This window comes from Leptodactylus fuscus, chromosome 5 (assembly GCF_031893055.1).
Source record: "Leptodactylus fuscus isolate aLepFus1 chromosome 5, aLepFus1.hap2, whole genome shotgun sequence".
In the NCBI taxonomy this organism is placed as follows: Eukaryota; Metazoa; Chordata; class Amphibia; order Anura; family Leptodactylidae; genus Leptodactylus; species Leptodactylus fuscus.
The window spans coordinates 168,669,055-168,682,366 of record NC_134269.1 but is presented as its reverse complement, the minus strand read 5'-3'; the positions used below and the strand labels follow the sequence as shown (position 1 = coordinate 168,682,366).

Below are 13,312 nucleotides of genomic sequence, written 5' to 3'. Positions count from 1 at the left end.
GTATGCTAATTAGTTCTCTCGCAGCGATGGGGGCATCCCCCAGCGCAGGAGATGCGATGGGGGCATCCCCATTGCTGCTCGAAAACCGACTGCAGCGCCACCTCTATGTTCTTCTGTATCCTCCTCTTCCTTCTTCAGCTTGATGTCGGACGCCTGTGCAGTACGCTCTGTTCGGCGAACTTTGCCGAACATACTACGCATGCCCGCGGCCATAGTGCCGACACCGCAATTTTGCGCATGCACTGTACGTTCCTCGAAGTCTTCACCGAACAGAACGTACAGCACAGGCGTCCGACATCAAGCTGAAGAAGGAAGGGGAGGATACAGAAGAACATAGAGGCGGCGCTGCAGTCGGTTTTCGAGCAGCAATGGGGACGCCTCCATCGCATCTCCTGCACTGGGGGATGCCCCCATCGCTGCGAGAGAACTAATTAGCATACTGGTACAAACCGGTATTTCGAACGAACGGCGCGGCGGAGAGCACTTCCAAAGGTAGGAGACGAATAGACTTTCTAAAGGCTATTCCGACGTGTTACCTAGAAAAAATAGTTTTTTAATGGTAGAATCCCTTTAATGCTTTAGTGACTCCAGTGCAGTTTATTTTTCTCTAGCTCCCACCATTTCTAAGCTGTTAATTTTGGTGCCTGATATGCTATTTAGACTATTGTCAGCTGGGCGATGTCAGGCAGGAGTAGACAAAGGGTGTAAGGATCCATTCACACGGAGTAAATTGGTGCTGATTCTGGCACGATAACTCAGGTAAAGAATCAGCGCTGAAAAAAAGATTCCCAATTACTTCAATGGGTTCCGTTTTCCACATGGAACACATTGAAGTCAATGGGAGTCTTTTTTTCAGCGCTGATTCTTATGCAAGTTATAGTGCCAGAATCAGCACCAATTTACTCCATGTGGATGGACCTTATTCTGAGCTTCAATCATAGGCAGCGAGTGTCACAGCTCAGAATCACACCCCTGTCTGACACTGCATACCTGACACTAAAGAGCCTAAATAGCATATGAGACACCAAAACTAACATCACTTAGTATTGTGAACTAATAGATGTGTATGATAATCTTCTGATAGTAATGCACCATATAGTCACATTATACACTTCAGTAAGTCTACCTGCATTCTGAAACACCACGCATTTGTGTACAGTATACATTACATAATATTTCCCTGGTTCGCCATATGTTTTATCATATGTATTTTTGTTATTTTATCAGAATTTATATAAAGAAATCCATTCTGATACACAGTAATAAACTGATGATAAAATGATCATTTTCTTACCACAAATGCACAAACAGTAAACAGATATCTTGAGTGTGCTCTGCCAGCTCCTTAGATACGTGCTGTTTTTAGTCTCCATTTTTTGCTACACTGACTTACTTGTCGTAATTAAAAACAGGTCACCCGTTTCCTTTTTAGTGAGACCCATTTAAAGGGGTATTCCCATCTTTTAAGGATTATAGTCGGACTTGTAACTGAAGCTAACTGAAGTGTTTTACTCTATACATTGCTTTATCTATCTTGCTCCATTTGCCAGGTACAGCTAAATTTCTCTCCTCATTGATTACAGCTAGTTGTCAAGGTTATAGTCCTTGCACAGGTTGGCATGATGACTCTTAGCTGTCTATATTCTTTATTCTCTTCTCCCTCATTGCATATGGCTTTCAGCTTTTGAGCACTGATAAGGGCTAGATAAGCTTCTTTAGCTGTCTCTGTTATCTGTGTGTGTAAATCCAGAGATAACTGTGCCATCTAGGGCAAACAGGAAGTGGAAGGGAGAGGAGACAAGAGGGCAGCTGAAATCCTGTGATGAGAAAACTCCTTTAACTTATGTGGGGTGTACACTGTAGGATTGCAAAATTAAATTGAAGCTATGTTAAAGGGGTTTTCCACTCCCAAACAATTTTTTGATATTGATAACACAGAATTGGTCATCACTATGTGATCTGAAGAGGTCTGACACTCAACAACACAGATTAGCTGTTTTTGCAGCCTCCAGATGTTGGAAGCTGGTGCAATGGTCAGGAATATTAATAGGAGCGGAGCTGCAGCCTCATCTATTCTGTAACAGTGGTTCCATGGAATTGAATTGTTGCTCCAATTATTTGAATAGCAGCAGCCTGCACCTCCCTGTGCCAAAACACTTCTGCAATCAAAATCATAATATCATATATGACATGGAGATCCTGGTTCTAAGAGGAAATTTCAAAAGCAAAAAAGATAGAAGGGTATGGGAATATAAACTCATGATGACTTTTGACACACTCAAAGGGGGGGGGGGTTAAATCTGTCACATGGTTTTATGTCCTTTTACAACAACTAGACACCACATCAATAATCAAAGGAATCATATTGTGTTATGCCAGCCTGATGAAGGGACATGAGTAGTCTTGAAAGCTTGCAATCTGTCATCATTTTTGTTAGGCACTAAAAAGGTATAAACTACTGAGGACTCTCAATCTTTACATTTCAAGATGAAGCACTGAACAAAGTCTAGGACCATTGTCCTGCTGTCAGAAACAGGTGCAATGATGAAACAATGGCAGCAAGATGTTGTAAGATTTTCCATAATAAACTTGCAGCTTGATATTTTATCCTTTATGTCAGTCTGTGAACTTGGCACTGCACAGAAAGTGACATTTACTTAGTTAATACTATATTAAAGCGGCTGAAAAGAATGAAGCTTTAGCTAATGTTAGCGGGTTTCTTGGCACAGGCCGTTTAATATAAAGCCATAAAACACTTCAGAACTACAGCTAACTATGCCACAAAACGCCATATATTTTGATTAAGTACAGTATCGGATATGGGTCATTTAGATACATGATGAAGTGTATATACTTTTAAGAGAACATTTAATGAAGGAATGGGTAATAAAATGTACTGTAACAGATTGAGTACTACAGAAGTAAATGAGCTATGCAGATCTTCACTGTCTTATGCCTATGAATACAAAATTCCTGACTCATGAGGACGATTGCTGGCAAATAACCGTAATGTTTCATTGTACTAGTCCAGGTTGTTTTCATTCAAGTTGTTGGAATGGAAGGAAAGCAGGAGGGGTGAAGATAGCCACCTTGTGGGGTGGTATTCTGGCATGCCAGCATGGTACACTTATGCCCAGTTCACATCTGCATTTGGGCCATTCCGTTCTCCTCTCCGCATGAAAAATGCGGAGAGAAAAATCCTGCAAGCAGCACTTTTCTCTCCGTATTTTGCATGCGGAAACCGAGCAGAAACCACACGGAACCTATTATAGTTTATGGGGTCCGCAAGTTTCCTTAGGTAACCACTTTTTTATGCAGATCAGGTTTCTGTTCGGGGGTTCCAAAGCAGTCTTCCCAAAGAGAAACCCATGCACAGATGTGAACTGGGCTTCGGTTCCATGTGACTTACTGCACTCCCTTATTTGGCTGTCTACCCCTCAGTTTTGTATATACAGATGGCATCAGTTCCATTCACTGTAATCGTCAGTCCCCATTATGAAACAGTGTCCCCTATCTATTGACCAATATGCAGGGCCTGGGTGTCAGAATGTGCCCATGCAGCACATTCATGAGATAGGAGTAGGTTGTTATGACATGGGCACCAAAAATGTATTACAAGGAGGATTTACGTAACAGTAAAAGTGTAAGGACCTGGCATATTACCAATATGATTGTATGCCTTTGCTACTAAGATGAATGTCATTTATTTGCTGAAATGGGAGAGTGAACTTGGCAAAATCCCTCCCATTGTCTGAGATGCCCTACAGGATGATTAAATGATCCATCAATTCGTCACCGATGGAAGGGGAATGCAAGGTAATGCTGCAATGGTATACGTTCCCTTGTGACTCTCACAAAAATATCCACAGATGGACTTCAGCCACTTCTAACAATGCAAAAAATGTGGCACTTGTATTGATAAATATGACCCACTATATTTTTCTGGCAGCAAAAGTAACCATTGCTCAATGGAGCATACCAGACATCCCACTGGATTAAGACAAGTCCAAATTGTGTTGGATTATGGGAAATGTCTGCATGTTGAGCATTTTATCATATAACCAAGAGACATTTTATCAAATATAGAGACCATGACCATAGTATTTGGGGATTTAGGGGATTGGCAAGGACGGTTGAAGGAATTCCATCTCCACCAAAAACATACATCATAGGAATCAATGCTGTCATTTTGAGCCATCAGACCTGAGGTTTATAACCATAATATAGTTCTAAAATTTTGTAGTGGTGTGCAGACAGGAGATGGAGGAGGAGGAAAACATGGCATAAAATAATACTATGTGCAACTCACATGCCAGTTTCAAGTCATTATTATTTTTACTATTAAATGGACTGTCTCGTGAAGACAACTCCTGTCTATATGCTCCCCTCATAGAGAGGGATTACCTGCTCAGGTTCCCCTCTATGAGGCAAAATGGAGAGCCCATCTGCGAGGACTCAAGCATTCTGGCAGACTCAAGCTGCTCTTGTACACTGTCTACCAATGAGTATTTTGACACACATTCAAATGAAGATATCTGTGATCGTGATGTACGTCATTAGTGCATTGGCATTAGTCGCATGCAAGACGCCACAAAGTGCATAGTTGTCCGATTTTGAGAAAGGGGTAATTGTAGGGTACCACAGAAATGGTCGATCCTTAAGGGACATAGGAAGCAAACTGAATTACCCAATATCGACAGTGACCTATATGATTACAAAGTGGAAGGTGAAAGGTGATTGTCGGAATGTGCCCCGATTCAGCAGACCCCCAAAACTGGGAGATAGAGACTGAGGAGTGCTGGCCAGAGAAACCGCACACAACCGATGGCTCACATACACCAGGAGTTTCACCAGGCATCCGGGAGTATTGTGTTGATCACTAACATCCGTAAGGAAGCATCTGCTGGGTTCTACCAACTATTGAATAGGAATAAATGTTGTTTTTCTATACTACCAAATACTTATTGGTAGACAGTGTATTACATGAATGGCCATTCACCTGAATGGTCACCATATAATGATACTTTTGCTGTGGCTTCTGACAGATTTCGGTGTACCAATGGTGGGTCCAACATCAGCCGCCTTTTCAAGGGTTTTTTCCTAGTGAGTCAAGCGAAAAAACACAAGTTCCTATTAAAGTCATTGTACTACAAAAGAGAATGTGTAATCTCAGCCTTGTGGTATCAGCTATTATTTTGAGTTCTGGCAAGTACAAGAGCGGTGCATCTCCAGAGCATCCTGCCATGCCTTCTCAATAGCCTGTTGATGATTTCTATAATTATAGCCATTCATCCTGTTGCTGCCTCTGTATTATTCTTACCGTACATGAAATACTCAAACCTTTACACCAATAGTAACCTACAAAGACATCAGTTATCATCAGTCAACAGTCCTTCAGCAGAGAATACCATATTCTGTCCACTTCTAATCTTTGTTTTATACATGAATTATTACATTTGGACATATTTTCTAGTAATTCTAGATACATGATTTTCATTTTTATTTAAAAGTGAAGTCTCCAGCTCAGCACTCATGACACTTCCCTGCTGCAGATAGAGAGTTGAAATTGTGACCCGTATCAAGAACAGTGGGTTGGCACCTGAAAAGTAGGTATGATCCTGCTTGATGCAATGCAGAGCCATCATTTGCCCTATGGTTAAAGAAATACTCCCCTTATATAGGACAGAATATTAAACTGATGGATCCACTTCAAATGGCAATTCTGACATAATTAAATTTGCTGAATTATTTGACCACGGTTTTATTGAGCATCAACAAGGAATTCTAACTTTAAAGCTGAGTCATCCGGAAATGGTAAACTTTAAAAGAAATGACCTGTAAAGTGCAGCGCTGCACTAAACACAGCTTCCCAGTAATGACTCAATTACATTAAGCATTTGACTGTATAATTGCAAGACTGTTTGAGTACAAAGTAAATTTGCGGCAAGAGGTGAACATAAGATGGTGGCCTGGATATTGCTGAACACTAGCAAGTCATTAAAAAAAAAATCTGATGAAAAAGAAAATAATGCATTGAGGATCCTTGCACTTTGTATCCTTGGAAAGCCTGAAACCATTTGCTAATGTTGGGTTTGTTGAAATCCTTAAAATTGTAGATAATGGTAGATAATAGGAGAAGATTGGCAACACTCTTCTGAAGAATGAAATGCGCAATGTTGTGACAGTCAGTACAAAGGGAGATGAACAAAGGTATAACAAAACATAAAAAGTACAGAGACATGACAAAGCAAGCACGGATAATGGCTAATAATAAGTCATTCTTTGTCTACCTTTAGCACAACTGAATTAGCTTGGCAATAGGAGAGTAAATTTTGCTTATCTTTGTTGGAAGGCACCGCAAAGAATATTTGCTCATACATTTAACTTCAGACATGTATCAGTAGCTTAGATGCTAAGCAAAGGCATTATTTAAGAAAATTATTTTGTAGGCTCCTACATTCCACAATTTCTTTACGTTACACAGATACCCATCCTTGGCTAAATCTTGTTAAATCTATAAAGGGGTGCTGTAAAGTTGTTAAAATAGTCCCCGTTTCTATTGTCTGTTGTCTAGCAAGAGGGGGATGGCAAAAAGGTGGCATAACGTGACCACAGATCAAAATACATACAGGTTTGTTTGTAGTCTGTAACCTCAGGTATCCTGCACAGGACTGTAGTGTTCTTCACTGTCTGCAAATACTGATCTGCAGTCCACAAAAAATATGTCAGTATCCCATCCGCTAACACAGGTCCACTTGTCTGTGCCGAAAGTGTGGACAAAAATAATAGATGCTTGGGAATCCTTGTTTTTTAGCAAGACAGGCCATTGCTTTACATTGGATGGCCCCACCCCATCATGGACGCCCACCTTCCCAGGGCAATGTGGAGGAAACTGTTGAACTCCATCTTGCCTTATAATCAAATAGTATATTTGTTGCCCTCCAAAATTCCAAAAAGTTTAGGGTTTGTGGTGTAATTGACCTTGTACACAACCCCATCCTCTTGCACAGCCCTTGCTGCATTTATTGCTTAGGTATAGGAAGCTGTTGAGAGTGCCTGTGACCGACTTGTATCTTTGACTATTGTATTATCTTTGGGACTATTTATGGGGATGGTATACTGTCTGGATAGAACAGGGTCCTTGTTTTGCGTTTTATTTGCTCTCTACAGGTCAAATTGGATTTTATTCACATCTCACCTCCCCTATCTGCACACACCTCTGGCTTACTTATGTTTCTTACTTGCTTCTGATGCAGCAACAATCTGATTGTTGTTGTTTTTTTATTCTTTTTTTTTACATAGTGTCATACCAATATACCAACAACATTGTATAGAAAGTCAGCGACTTTAACGTCTAATACAGCTGTACATATGGTACTTACTTAGACACTGGTGTCACTATTGAACTATACCTCCATTTTTTCACTATCGACTTCTTAACAAAAAACAACATTACAGATTATAAATGAATAAACTGAAAAATGCCATAGTAATCCTTTAACAAATAAACGCCAGATCATGTTTCATACTGTAAAAGCACATTACATTGATTCTCATAGTGAAAATCAAGCACTGTGAAAATAGTAGGGGATGTCCTCTCATAGGAACTGACTATTAATGACAGGCAAGGAAAATAAAGTAAATGAAAGCTGATACGGCTGCTGCTTCCTGTTCCACTAAATGAAGACAGGGGAAGCTTGACACAAGTCATATTTTACAAAGAAATGACTGAGCACACTTAAGATTTAGCCTCATTTACACCCGCCAAAAGCACACAATTCAGGATTAGACTAGACAAATTAATTTTGGTGAATTTTTCGACAGAAACTAAGCCAACTAATACGTGATGTAAGGTTACGCTAGACAGACTAAAGATGTTTCAAATTTATCAACCAACATTACTCATTCTGATAAATCAGGTAGAACCATACCACAACCATGTTACAGAGCTCCTTATAGTGTGAGCCACATACCTTTGTCATGTATGTCACTTTTGTAGAGTTGGAGAAAAACAATGTTGAAGTCTTAAAGGGGTTGTCCCATCACAAGGATCCTATCTATACTGCTTGTTAATGTGCATGTAAGACTTTTCCTGAATACACTGCTTCAGCAAAACTGCTTTGTTTGTCCACTATCTTACTTTATTCAATTCATTGTTAACACAGCCCTTGACTTATCTGCTCAAAAGTCAAGTGATGTATCTGCTGCTCTCAGGGGGGAGGGAGGAGGGCTAAGTGCACAGGAGCCAGCCTGTGTTTCTAGCTATTCCTGTGTCTACACCACATGACCTAGGTCCTGCACTCAGATAGGGGAGAGGAGCTGTTTTCATTTCTGAACTCGTCTTCTGTTCTCTTAGTTATCAGGCTAGCTAATTCAATTGTGTTCATTATGGCAGAGACAGGCAGTCTCTGTATGTAACACAGAATGGAGTTGCTCCTGCCTGTACTTCATAGTCCAATATTGAGGACCTTTGATGACATCACAGGCCCTTCAGCCACCCCATAGGATCAGGCTATGTGGTGGGCGGAGCTACACACTAATTTGGGGGCAGAGCTAAACAACAGGTTGCATGTGAAACCCCGCCCACCAAATGACGCAAGAAACCAGGAAGAAAGAAGATTTTACAGCAGTGAAGACTGGTGAGTATGCGATGTGGGAATACCCTTTTAAGTAAATGAGGCACTTGGTGCACTGTAGGCAGGCCTTTATCTCCCTGGAGCACTGCTCTTGCCACTCAGACCCCTACCACTTTTTGTCTGCTCCACCCAGTGCAGTGAGAGTTGATCCTCCAATTTTTATGACATCAGCCATCCTGCTTGAGCAGCAAGTGCAGTGCTCCCAGGGCTGAAGGCCCACCCCCAATGCACCAATACCTAATTTGCATAAGACTTCAAAGTCATCTTTCTCCAAATCTTCAAAAGTAACGTACATAATAAAGATATGTTGATTATCACAATAATGTGGTGGTGGAGGCTGAATATGCTGGGGGCTGTCCAGTCTAAGTAACTTCACATAGTATTAGCAAAGCTGCCCCAATATTCCTGGTACATGGTTTAATAAAAACATATGCTTATTATATTAAACCATTTTGAAAGAAGGTTGTTTTTTTTTCTTATTTAATAAGAGGTATTGCAATTAGGGAAAAAAACTTAAAAACTATTAAAGTAATTACAAAAAATAAGCTTCATGTTGGATTTCAGACTAAAGGAAACATTTTCAGCCCCATCTGTGTCTGAGAAACAACTGGAACTAAGATAATGATAGAGAGGAATTCGGATACAATACCTTTAACCGCTCAGTCACCCCATCCGTGAAGCTGACAGTGAACTCTGCAATTTTTGGCACTCTAATTTTCTTGTTCTTTTGTTCTGACTGATACTCTGTCCTTGTCTTGACAACCACCTGAAACACATCAGCTTGTTAGAACTTTACAGATGATGGACTGCACAAGAAATCCCTCTTTTTTAATAGAGTCCCTAGGATGATAAGTATATTTTAAAATGATAAAAAGACAATGGTGGAATCCTTATAACATAAACTATATATTATATGACAACTAATAAAAACATGACAGGCTGCCATCATGTGGTTAATGAAGAGGATTTACATTTAAAGGGTCTTTCGGGTCTACAATGCCTCCCAAACTAATAATAGTGGCATGTAGGTGTCTTTAATAGGAGCAGAAAAATACCTTTGTGGCAGCAAACTAATGAAACAATGCGGAGATAATCATCTTTTTGTGGATATGCAAATCACCCAACAAGTGCTTTGGGGCGGGTCTAAGTTGTTAGATTTGCCTACAGACAATCGTGATGCAGACAGAGGATGAAAATATCAAAAGGGGATATATTGCACAAATCTGGGAAATCATGCCCACCACCAATGCAGAGTGATTTGTATATCCAGAAAAAGATGATTATCTCTGCATTACTTCATTGGTTTGTGGTCACAAAGATAGGATTCTCCAATTAAAGGTCCCCATGGCATAATTGGTGGTTTTGGAAGCATTTTGGACCTAACAAAGGAGTGAATAGAAACCCCCTTCTATAATGATAGTGAATTCTTATGTTTTTGTCAAGTCAATAATATCCAGTGGGCATTTAGGCTTTGGGAAAGAGTACTCCTAGACAGACTGAACTGTTCCTAAGTTCCTAAGCAAGTTTAGGCTAGGTTCACACTAGTGCTCAGATTTCCATCCATTTGGAGACCCAAAAAAACCAACCCAATCTACTTAAAAAGCAGTTACCCGTGAAAACCAGCTAACACAATAGACTTTAATAGGGTCTGCCCAGTTTCCGCCCAAAAAAATGTAAAATTCCATTTTTCAAGCAGAATGGGGGACAGCCTGCCCAAACGGTGGGCAACTGCAGATGTGAACCCAGACTTACTGATTGGTGATATAAAGCAGTAGATATAGCAGCGTCTGAGTAGGAGTATGAAGGGTTAAGTGTTTCTCTGAGGCTAATGGGGTGGTAAGTTCAGTCCACACATAATGGAATATTTCTGCTATGGATCTTGATATACAGTAAATCCACTTAAGGGGATTAGCACTGCCCCTAGAGTTCTCATAGTAATGCTGCTCTGGTCCCCAACCGTTTGTCTCTACAACTGGTCACTGGCAATGGCGTGTCATCATCTCATATGACCGCTGCGGCCAAGTGTAGCATGAGTGCCAGGGAATATGGGTGCAATGTTTTGTTTTTTATTTTAAACCTTGAGTTAAATGCTTTATTAAAAACGTATTCAGACTTGTGAAATTTACAGGTAATCTTCAGCAAAATAGGCAACAATTGACAATTAATTGGGTTTTGCTGGGGAATGTTTCTTCTCCATTGAACACCTAAAATCTGATTATACAGCTATATTTGTGGTATATATTTCACAAAATACAAGCAAAGATCTTCACAGATTAAATTGCAAAAACGACACATCTTCTATATGTATCAATAGTGGCCATTCACATGCTCTCCATGCCTCAATATAATGCCCAGTCCAGGTTCAAGGGTCACTTCTGAAGCCAAAATAAGAAAAATTAACATATACTATTCTAGACATAGTGCATTCCCCTAATAAATGATGGATCTAATACTGTACATAGATCTTTGTATCTTTATTATACACTTTGGTAAGTAGGTACCCCAAAGCTGTCATTACCCCTAACTAAATGACCACAAGTATGAATAACTGGAAACAAAATATGGGATTTATTGGTAGGGGCAGAATCTAATCTACTGATCTAAACTGGTTATTATGTAATTTTATCTAAAACTCATAATACCAGAACTGAGACGAGTTCCTTTTCTTATGTATTCCATGTATTAAGAATTATATGTAATTGAGGATTTATTACAGCTATAAGACCCCAATGCATTGACAGCCAGTGTATCTAAATAAAGTTACTCTTTGTGCTCACAAATATAGCATGAAACATGGCGATAGTGCAGATGTACTGTTAACAGAGTAGACATTCATGTTTACAAATAATGAAGTGAGTCCAGCTATGAGCTCAGGTCTCCAGCACTACCTTATGTGACCAATAGAGAGCAGTGTCTGAGCCTTTTCCTCTAAACATATAAAGCAGGAAGCAATAAGCTACAACCACGAGTGTGGCGACAACCTTGTATGATACTCATTTCCTTCCACAACTTCAATTTCATTTTACTCTGTTGACAACAGAGGAATATATCATGGCTTCTGTAATATAACATGTTCCTGCAAGCAGGGACGTTTTAACACATTGGTGGGCTCTGTGCAAGGGTTTCATAAGTGGGACCCCCCCCCCATCATCACCACCTAGAAATACCTGACCTGCAGAAATACTAATGCCCCTGGGATGGCCCCCACATAGTATAATGCCCTGAGTGGCTAATGCCTCCCTAATGGCTCCATTGTGCCCCCTTCTAGGTTGCCCCCAAATTTTCATGTCCCCCTCCAGGTTGCCCCCAGAGATTTGTATGCCCGACTCGCCTGGATGCCCCCACAGTGTCATGTATACCCTGCACCGAAGTTGCCCTCACATTGTCATGTTCGTCTCACTTTGCCAACACAATATAGTACCCCCACCTCCCAGGTTGCCCCCAGAGTATGTCACCTACAGTGTCATGTCTCCCTCAGGTTGCCCCCACAATATCATGTTCCCCAAGACTGCCCCCACAATGTCACATCCCACCACACTGTCATGTACCCCTCAGGTTGCCACCACAATGTCATGTCCCCCCACTTCCTAGGTTGCACCCACAGAATGGCCCCCACAGTGTCATGTCCTCCTCAGGTTGCCCCCACAGTCCTCCGGACTCTGATGACAGTGGGACAGAAAATGCAGGACTGTCCCACCATCCAAAGGGGCCTCAGCTACCATAGGGCCCGATGCAAGTCCACCATTGGCTCTATGGTTAAATCGGCCCTACCTGCAAGGCTTTCTGCTTACAGCCAATGCTCCATTTTCCAACGCTGCATTGACAGAGATGGCAGATGGCACATCCACAGTGCCAACTACTGGCCAGCTAGAATCAGAGTCCGACTGCCCAGCCAATCAGAAGGTGTGGTTGGCATGCAGGACTTGTCAGTGGAGGAATTAAAGTGCTCAGCTCTATATTTGAGTTTGCCTGGGCACGGGTTCGGTGCCATTTATTGCATGAAACATCTGGTGCTGCTGGTTCTGTTTGAATTCTGGATCTTGATCCTTGTCTGACCTTGCCCTTCCTATTGGATTGACCCTTATAATACTAACTGTATTTGACTATTCCTGCTTACACATTTGGGACCTGTGATACTTCTCTAGTTTTTACTTCTGGCCTGACCTAAACAACAAGGGTCATAACTATAAGAAGTGCAGAGGTTGACCACTCAATTTTGAACCTAGCCAAGTTCAGCGCTGCTTTTCATTTGTCTTTTTTACTCCATGGCTGTAACCTGGGAAATGTTGAGGTTAAAGGGTGAAAACCATCAAATCCTTAAACTTTGCTAGCCAGAATGACTCAGGCCAAAGCCAACTGGTAGAAAACCTGTTTAAAACCGCTTAATACTACCCCATTATAGCTTCATTCTACTTTGGAAGAAAATAAATGTTTTTTTACAACTTCCTATTAAGCCAAAATATCAATATACCTGTGTAAAATTCCCAAAATACTGTCATTCATATCTAAGCGTTGTGTCTGGTAGTGCAGGAATGGGGCTGATCTACAATATCACACGTTCCATAAACAAGAGTGGAGCTCTCTCAGGGAAAAAAAAAAAACAAAAAAAACTTTTTTTGGTAACTCTTGCAACCTCTGTATATCTACCTAACACCAAGTGTAACTGCAGTCACACC

The 13,312-nt window shown here is 40.8% G+C and overlaps 1 protein-coding gene across 1 annotated transcript in view; it reads right to left on the bottom strand.

The window, feature by feature from the left end:
- Positions 1-13,312, bottom strand: part of NSG2 (neuronal vesicle trafficking associated 2) — a 54,476-nt gene that overhangs the window by 39,030 nt on the left and 2,134 nt on the right. The window contains exon 3 of the mRNA XM_075274728.1: positions 9,286-9,402. Coding sequence (XP_075130829.1) covers positions 9,286-9,402 — 117 coding nt within the window. The remainder of the gene's footprint in view (positions 1-9,285; positions 9,403-13,312) is intronic.